Source organism: Hyaena hyaena, unplaced genomic scaffold (genome assembly GCF_003009895.1).
Source record: "Hyaena hyaena isolate Hyena2069 unplaced genomic scaffold, ASM300989v1 scaffold_91, whole genome shotgun sequence".
NCBI lineage: Eukaryota > Metazoa > Chordata > Mammalia > Carnivora > Hyaenidae > Hyaena > Hyaena hyaena.
In genome coordinates, this window is record NW_024080725.1 from 657,812 (window position 1) to 667,332 (window position 9,521).

A 9,521-nucleotide genomic window follows, 5' to 3' on the forward strand; every position below is an offset into this window, starting at 1 on the left:
GAAATAAATAAAATAACATTTAAAAAAAAAAAAAGAAACGCTTGCCCTTGGACCTCCTCCCACAGGCTATCCTCTCCTATGGCCTCTAACTACCCACCTCCCTTCTCTGGGCGCTTCCGATTCAGGGCTGCAGCCCAGGGGAGAGGGAGACTGCGATCCCATCTCCCCACATCTTTTCACCCCCCAAGGTGGCAGGGCCAAGGCAGGGGCTGCCAAGCAAGACACAGACGAGGCTATGCAGGGCCCAGTTAAAGTCTTAATGGCAAGGTGGAGGTCTGGAGGCCGTGTCCTGGGGCCGCGCTGAGAAAGAGTCAGAGCCCATGGTCTAAAAACATAATTTAATGCATCAAGGTGGGTCTGACCCAGGAATGCGGTGGAGAGGTGAATTTTCCATTTGCTGGGACTCTGCTGTAAGTGGTTTCTGGCTGATGGACAGGGAAATCTGCACAGGTATTTTGGGGTCAGGAAGAAGGATGCCCCAGGGAGCTCCGGCTCGCGTTGGCCTACCTCAGCGGCCAGGGCTGGGAGCGCCTCGGCCTCCGGGCACTCGGAGAGGGAGGGGGCCAGAAGGGCAGACCACCCGCCAGGCCTGTCCCGTCCAATCAGGTTTGCCAAGTCTGCACTGAGCTGTCTCCGCCTCCGGGGGAATTCAGGTTCAGGCTCCCCTCGCCACTTGGGCGTCCCCTTCTCCCTCCCCAGGCTGGGGACAGGGACCAGGAGGACAGCCCAGAGCTGAGCGAGCTTGGTGAGTTGCAGACACACTGAGGTCGGAGGGGGGCAGGGAGGACGGCAGGGACGTGTCTTTTCCGCAGATGTCAGGAAGTGTCAGGAAGCGAGAGTGGTCCTCTGCAGCCCGGGAAGAGCTCTCCGCCGCGGGCCCAGAGCAGCCCGCAGCTCCTCCGCCTCGCGCTCCGCGCGCTCCTAATCCGGGTACAGAAGAAAGCCCGAGAACGTGCTATACTTGTTGTTGTTGCCTCCGTGCGCCTTCCCGCCGTCCAGCTTCACGTACACCTCGTCCCCTGAATCGAGGTGCAGCACCACGCTGTTACTGGCGTAGTCGTAGTTCTGGTCGGCGTCCTGAGCGATGGCGCTGGCCCGGACCTGGGGGCGAGCCGCCAGAGCAGGTGGGCCAGGGCACCTCTGCCTGGGTCTTACCCATCCCCGACATGGCACCCCCCAGCCCCCCGCAGCCTTCTGCCCCAAGCTCCAGGGTTCACGCTCCCAATCAGGCCTCTCCCCCCCCCCCAACTTGGCCAACTCCTTTCGCGTCCCCTCCTCTCTCGGCAGCCGGCAAGTCAAGTTCAGAAAAGAAGAGAGGGGGCTTCATAAACCCTGACCCAGCGGGGAAGGGGAAGAACCAGGAGACAAGGGCCAAGAAGAAGACTGGAGGGCACAGGGGCGACGGGGCGCAAAGGGAAGGCTAAAGGAAAATGAGGTTTCCAGGGAGGCCACCGGACTGCCAGCGGGTACGCTAGCAGCTGGAAAGTGCAGTTGGGGTGGCGGGGTCTCTGGGCTCTCGGGGCACAGCCGCCGGCGCCACACTCGGACAAACGGGACCAGGGCGCATTGGAAGCGGGATGCAGAGGCGCGCTCCCTCCCGGGGCTCACTTGCGCGTTCGCCAGTGGGGAGAGGGGAGTCCGGTTTCCCAGGCGGTTTGGAGCGCGGGGTGGGGACAAGCGTCTGCGGGGATTTGCGGGGGCCGGCGGGGGTGAAGGGGTACTGACCTGCCCGTTCTTGCAGAGGTCCGCCCACATGCTGGTGCCGTCGCCGCCGCGCATGAGGATGTGGTAGGTGAAGAAGTAGATGCCGCGCACCTGGCAGCTGAACTTGCCGGTCGTGGGGTCGTAGTGATTGCCGAGATTGGTGACCACGTCGTCGAACTTGAGCACCTCGTAGCCTTCGTGGGGGCTCTTGAGACCCACGTAGAAAGCGATCTTGGGGCCGCTGAAGGCGGCGCTCAGCGCGCCGGTCACCTCGCCTTCAGAGTCGCCGCCGCCCCCGGTTCCGCCACCTACCACCCCGACACCGCCTGCCGTGCCTGCCGTCAGCTGCAGCCCGGGCAGCCCGGGCCGCCCCGAGTCGCCCTTCTCCCCTGGGGGACCCCTGGGTCCAGGCGGGCCCGGCTCTCCAGGGGGACCCCGAGGCCCGGGCTTGCCGGGTCGCCCCGGGTCGCCTTTGGGTCCCTGGATGAAAGGGGGTGGGGGGTTGGCGCTCAGGTCTTGCATGACTTCCAAGGCGGCGGTGCTGGGTCCGGGCGGCGGCGCCTTGGCTCCCGCGGGCCCTGCGCCGGGTGCGGCGCTGTACGGGTCGCAGATCATGCGGCAGGTGCCCATCATCTCGTAGTGCGCGGCGCCGGGGGGCGCCGCCTGCAGCAGCAACGGCACGGCGATGAGCAGCCCCAGAGCCATGGCCAGGAGCACGCCGACGGCCGCCAGGCAGGCGCGCCGCCGCCGCTGCCACAGCCGGGAGGCGACCGCCACCAGCTCCTCCTTGCCGCCCGGGGAGGTAATGGTGGGGCGGCGCGGGCGGCCCCGCTCCCCGCGCTCAGGGGCCGACTCCGCGGGTCCGGGCCGCGTCCCCGACGTGGCGACCCCCTGCTCCGGGCGCCCAACCACTTCTAGCGAGAGGCGCCTCGGCCCAGGTGCCGGTGCCCACCGCGCTGGGGCTGCTCCGGGAAGCCGCGGACCCCGGCGCGCATGGCGGGGGGTGCCCAGGCTGAGCCCGGCGCCCCTCGGGTCCGGGCGGCGGCGGCGGCTGGGGAGCGACGGGTGCGGATGCGGCGTCCCGCGCGGGCTCGGCGACGCTGCCTCCTGCCCGGCTCGGCGGGGCTCGGCGCGCGATGAGGGCGCCCCGGCTCCGCGGCGCGCTCTGCTCTGCTCTCCCGCTGCTCGCTGGCTCCCGCGCGGAGGGGGGACCCAGCTACCCTGACGTAAGGAGTCCGGGGCTGAGCGGCGGAGGCGGCGAGGCAGCGCGCGCTGCCATCACTCGGGAGACGGCGCCCCGCGGCGTCCTGGGCAGAGGTGGCAAAGGCGCCGTTTCTCCTGCGGCGCCCGGGAGCCACAAGTGGGCGCAGCGGGCGCATCCCGGCCCCCGCGCCTCAGACACACCCACCCACGGCGGCCCGCACGCGCCTCCCACCCACCGCACACAGACGCCCACGCGCGCACTCCGGGGCGCACCCGCGACGCCACGCCGCCTCGAAGTATCCGGAATCCCGGTGCTAGCAGGGTCCTTTCGGGGGTCACCTAATCCATCCCCCTGCCAGCAAGCAGGACCAGACTTCCGTCCGCCGAATCCAGGAGAAGCTCAGTCCCGTGAGGCCCTGGAACGAAGGACTTTCCAAAAGCCCTCCTGACTTAGCTTCTTCAGAATGCAATCAATCTTGCTTCTGGAAGGTTTTCCACACCCCTAGCCCGAGGACTCCAAGCTGTTAATAGGCTCCAGAAGACCACCCTGCCAACTCTTTGAATGACTCTTTGAAAAGCCCAAACCCCCCAACACCAGACTTTATTAGCCCCAGCCCGTTTCCTCCATCAAGAAAATCACTGGCCCTTATCCTCTGCATAAAGATCATTTAAATGCAAATCCTTGACGCCCAGCATTTGGCACACGGAGCTCGCACTCCCGGCCCACCACTACAAGCAGGTCCACAGACAGGTTTCTTTGAACATCCCCAGTTCCCTCCTACTGAGGTGCGTTTAGTTATATGTATTTAAAAAAAAAAAATCGCCCAAAGCCATTCGGAGACAAAGTTTTGAAAAATAGGGGACAGTAGATTTGGAGAAGCATTCTCATCTCCAGTGCAGCATGTGAGGATAAAGGCAGGATGGGAAGCACTCCTGTATACTGGGAAGATCTCCAGCTCAGAAATCAAAAGCCCTGGTCTTCCGGTTCTGTTCTCGTCCTGAGCAGCTGTGTGACTTTGAACATTCGCTTCTCTGAGACTGTTTTCCTAAAGGGTCAGCACCTGCTCCAACGCTCGCTGATGTGGGAATGCCTCTGGCCAGGCCTGGGAAGAAAGTCCAAGTGCTTGGCAACATGTCAGCAACTCTGGCACAACCCCGCGCGCTCCTGAGGCTGTTGCTTTGAGAGGAACGTTCATTTAGCAGGTATTGTGTTCTTGCGGGTTCCTGAAAAATCCATTTTTTTCCCCCTGGTCACTCTGGGTCAGTTCCCTGCCCCAGACCACCTTGCTCCAGCCTCTTTCTTTGTGGATGTGTCTCCCTGGGCGTAGAATAAGATCTGTCACCTGGTCCATATAGGCCTTTAGTGCATATTTGTGGAAAAGATGAGTGAACCTAGCCTACAGCAGACTTTTTACCCAGGAGAGAAAGGAGAGTAGGAAGCCATTTGCTGGGCCCCCACTTCGATGCATCAGGCACTTTGCACGTGCTCCTTCATTTTCTCTTTCCAACATCCCTGCAGGTCAGCAATTACTCTCCTGTTATACAGATGAGAAAACAAAGGCTTTGAAAGTGTAAGATTCCTCCTCCCCCCCACCCCCCGCCCCGTTCCAGGTGACAGAGCTTAGCACCTCATTCCCTGGCCAGAGGCTCTGAGAACCTGGCAGTGAACTCTGTTGACAGCTAGCTCCTGGCCACATTCTTCATTGGTTTGCTGAGTTTTGAGAGCCCCTCCATCCCACTCCCTGAAAGGAGTGAGCCACCGTGATTCCAGGAACCATACTGCCTAGTTCCAATCCTGGGTCTACAACTTTGTATCTGTGTGACTTTGGGCAATCTCTGCACCCCTCTGAGCCTCAGTCTCCATGTGCATAGAATGGGATTGCCAAAAGCACCTGTTTCAGAGTTACTGAGAGATTAAATGAGTTAATTAATGTAAAGGCCTCAGAATGCTAGCTGGCTCGGTAGAGGTTAGCTTTATCATTACCTATTGATACTTTAGACCTCCATCATCATGATTAAGACCACGAAGATGAGGCATGTAGGTTGTAAGCAGAGTCGAGGGTAGATTTGTGATTTAAAAAGGAGAGGGGCTGCTTGGGTGGCTCAGTCGGTTAAGCATCTAACTTCAGCTCAAGTGATGATCTTGCTGTCAGCACAGAGTCTGCTTCAGATCCTCTGTCCCCCCTCTCTCTCCGCCCCTCCTGTGCTCACTGCCTGTCTCTCTCAAAATAAATAACCTTTAAAAAAAATAAATAAATAAAAACAAAAAGGAAAGAGACCCAAGACCACCCACATGCTCTATCCTTCCCCAAAGAGGAGAAGGGGGACGGGACCATCCCTCCCACAGCCCCCTCAGACTGCCCTGCTCTGGCTGCCTGTCCTCTACCAAAACTGCCCAGGGTGTTTCCAGTCACCTGTCCCACCTGGACAAACGTTTTCCAGGCAGACGCTCGTTGGGTTTGAATTTCCCCACCTTGCAGACCATCCCCAAATCCTCATGGGTTTGCCCCTGCAGAATCCGGGCAGGGAAGAAGCAAGGAGGGGCAAGTGTTTGAAACCCAGGCTCCCACCCTTGCAGACTGAGGCAGAGCAACCTCTCCTGGGGATCAGCATTCCTGGGAACACCAATAGTCTTGCAGGGAGGAGGGCTTCTTCCCAAGACCAGCCCTCCACGAGGATCAGGGACGGTGGCAGCTAGAACAGGTGCATAGCAGGGAGCCTCCTGCCCCAGACCACATGAGTTATCAGGTGCTTCCCTGCCCCCCTCCCACCATGGCAGAGCCAGAGAGAGTGGCTGCTGGAGCCATTTGACACCCCCTCCTCATCGGCCTGGCTTCTGCTCTCCCTGAGTGATTCTCGTCATCGGTGACTGTCTGCTCATTAATATTAATTATGACCTTTCTTAGCATATTGCCTTCCATTTAGATCATGGTTTTACATTTTAAGGCCCAGTAGTGACTCAAATCTGCCCCCAAGTTGCCACTAGTAATCCAGCCTGCATTTCTGCCCCCAACACCTCCACCTTCTCACAAAGCCCTTGGGGACTGTGATATACAGTTTAATACTTGGCCACACATTGTCTTATCTGGTGCTCTAATGGCCCCCACCAGGAACGAGCCCTACTTTTAATTCATCTGTGTTCCAGTGTCTTCAGCCTAGGATTTTGTCCCTGCTTATCTCTCGGGACTCATCCCTAATTATTTTTCAAGCTCCAGCTAAGTGTCACTTCCTTGTTGGAAGTCTTCCCTGACCCCTCTCCAAGCAGAGTTGACAATTCCTGCCCATATACCCTTAAAGCACCTTGAATGTACATACCCCTGCCTTCATGTATCATATGGCCAAATATTTGTTTACTTACTGGCTCCAGTATGTCAGGAATCATGTCATTCATTTGTTCCGCAAATATTTATTCACCCCAACTGTGTGCTGGGTACTGTGCTACCTGCTGAGTGCACAACGGTGGCCCCTTCCATTCTAGCTATCCTCTAAGTCTTCCTTGACTCCCTACACCTCTTTCTATTTGTGTCACTTGGGTTTATATTTAAGTAGCTGCTGTCTGGCATGGCTCTTTGTTGGCATGAATTATATCTGTGAACTCAATAGACTGTAAGCTCTTTATAGACATCATTTTGAATACATTAGCCAATCTCCTGCCTTCATTGCATGAGGTCTTGGGGTCCATGTTAAAAGGTGTGTATTTTGTCCTGAGTATAGCTAAGACCCTTGGAAGAAGTTTAAGTAGGGAGGTGGCATGATGCCATCTACATTTTGCAAAGATCAGCCTGACTGCTATGTGGCGAATGGTGTGGGGGACGGAAAAGAAATAAGGCAACCAATTCGGAAGCTATTGCATAATCCAGGCAAAAGGTACTGGTGGCTTGGTGTGGGATTGTAGAAAACAAACAGGTGAATTTTTCAGGACATGGAAACCATGGGTCTTGCTGATGGATTCAAGACGGAAGTTAGGAGGAGGAAGAAAAGAAATCAAGGTCACCTTCTAAGATATGGCTTCAGAAACTGGGTGAATGGGCATGCGAAAGGGGATATTTGGGGGAAAATAACCTGTTGTGGGAGATGGGAAGTAGGGGGTGGAAGGAATTATGAGCTAAGCTTGGTAATGTTTAGTTTGAGGTATCAGTGAAATATTTGATGAAGACATCACATATGGGGAAGGTATATGAGTCTAGTACTCAGAGGTGAGGTCAGAAATGGAGATACACACCAGAGAGTCCTCAAGATACAAATATGGGGAATGGGGGATGGAGAGGGAGAGGCAGAACCCCATCTCAGGATGAACAAGCCCCCCACCCCAGTCATTCTGAAGCTAGGTAGAGGAGAACGGGAAATCTGCCACAGAGATTGAGAAGTAGCCACAGTAAGGAAGAACACTAAGAAGATGGCTTACTAAGAACCATGGCTTCACTGAGAGCATTTCAAGAAGGAAGATATGATCAGTTATTTGGAAAGCTGCAAAGAGAGTAAAATGAAGACAAAAAGGCATCCAGTGGCTAGGACAGCATAAAAGTCACTGGGGACTGTGGCAGAGCCAAACTGTATTTCCCAGCTTCCCCTTCTGAATGGTGAGGCTGTATGCCTGAACTCTGGCCAACAGAATGGGAACAAAGGCAATGTAAGCCATTTTCAGGCCTGGACCCTAAAACTTTCCCATGCAATCTTCCAAGCTCCCTTTCCTTTATCTGGCGGCTGGACCCAGAAGCTTCCGAGGTCCCAGGGGGAGCAGAGCCGCTGGATGAATGGAGCCTGCATCTCTGAATGACTGCACAGAGCAGCTCCCCCCACCCCCCACCCCCCGCCGCCATTGCACATGCCCACCCACACTGAACCATGACCTGAATGAGAATTAAATCTGGATGGTGTGAAGTTACTAAAATTCCAGGGTTATCTGTTATAACAGTTGGCCTCACCCGACTAACACAGGACTTGAATAGGATCCTCCCCAGACAAGAAGCAGGAGAAAACACTGGACTGCAGTGAATGGAAGATGCACATCAGATGGGGAAATGGAAACAGGATGCATAGACAACTCTTCAGAAGCGTGAGAGGGAAGGGGACAGAGAGCTGTGGTGGCAGCCCCATGCTGCTGTAGGATCCAGAAAATGGGGTTAACGATAGGAGAAATTGGGGCATGTTTATTTGCTTCATATAATATGAAGGGGGAAGCCAACAATCCAGAGGGAGCTGGGATAATCCAGTGCCTGAATTTCTTAGTAACCGACTCAGAACAGAAATGCAATAGATGTTTGATATCTTTAGCAATAACAATAAGAAGTTCGATATCTTTAGCAATAACAATAGGTAATGTTTACAGAGCACTGACTACTGTCAGGGGACTCTGCCAAGCGTTTTAGATACATTAGTTCTTTTAATGTTCCATGAGACGTATGTCCCTGCTTTACAGATGAGGAAATAGAGACAAATCTATATATTTACAAATACCATTGTTTGGGGTTTTTTTTTTAGTTTTATTTATTTATTTTTGAGAAAGAGAGAGAGTCGAGGAGGGGCAGAGAGAGAGGGAGAGAGAGAGAATCCCAAGAAGGCTCCACACTGACAGTGTGGAGTCCACATGCTGGGCTTGAACTCAGGAACCATGAGATCATGGCCTGAGATGAAATCAAGAGTCAAACGCTTAACTGACTAAGCCACCCAGGTGCCCCCAAATATCACTCTTGTGTGTAATTTTCCCAGTTGTTGCTCCATGTCCTTCTGGAATCCCAGCCACTAGGTCATTCTGCCTGATGGCTTCATGTGTGTATTACTTTCATCTCCCAACTAAATAAATGTAAGCCTCATAAGGGCAGAAACTATCATGAGAACATGGTAAGTGTCCAATAAGTATTTCTAATTCTTGACCATTTTATATTGCTTGAAAATTTCACTTATGTTATCTCATGTCATGGTTTGCTCAAAAAATTAAAAAAAAAATTAAAACATACTCCTTATGGTGGAAGAGCAAGAAATGAGAGCAAGGAAGGAGCACTAATTTTACCAGCCAAACAAGTTCCTGTTGAAAAAACCAAAATGGTCTTGTTCTTTCCCTCCATCCTCCCTCCTCTCCTTTCCTCCCTCCTTCCTTCTCATCTTTCATTCCTTCCTTTCTACCTTTCTTATGCACTCAGTTGTCTGCTCATTCATTCTCTCAATAGGAATTGTATGGAGCACCTACCAGATGCAGAACATTGTTGTGCAGGGTGAGATGGGGTGGGCTGGAACAAGAGAGAGGATTCAAGGTGATGACCTTGCTAAAGGGCTTACATTCCAGTTGGAGGGACAAGACTAGAAAGCACTCAGGTGGCTCAATTGGTTAAGCACCTGGCTCTTGATCTTGGCTCAGGTCATGATCTCATGGTTTGTGAGTTCAAGGCCCACATCAGGCTCTGCACTGACAGCAAGGAGCTTGCTTGGGATTCTCTGTCTCCCTCTCTCTGCCCCTCCTCTGGGTGCATGTGTGTGCTCTCTCTCTCTCTCAAAATAAATAAATAAACTTTTAAAAATTAAAAAAAAACTAGAATGCACTCAGGCAGCTATCTGTTTAGGTGGTGTAGACAAGGGGTGTAAACAAGAAGAGGGGCCAAAGCCAAGTCACGTGGTCA

The 9,521-nt window shown here is 54.5% G+C and overlaps 1 protein-coding gene across 1 annotated transcript; it reads right to left on the reverse strand.

Annotated features, from left to right (window-relative positions):
• Positions 1–349: 349 nt before the first annotated feature.
• On the reverse strand, positions 350–2,409 carry C1QL2 (complement C1q like 2). Its single transcript, XM_039234890.1, has 2 exons — positions 1,726–2,409; positions 350–1,101 (listed from the first exon to the last, which is right to left on the reverse strand). The coding sequence occupies exons 1-2, from the start codon at positions 2,407–2,409 to the stop codon at positions 922–924; spliced, it is 864 nt and encodes a 287-aa protein (XP_039090821.1). The 3' UTR covers positions 350–921.
• Between the last annotated feature and the right edge of the window lie 7,112 nt (positions 2,410–9,521).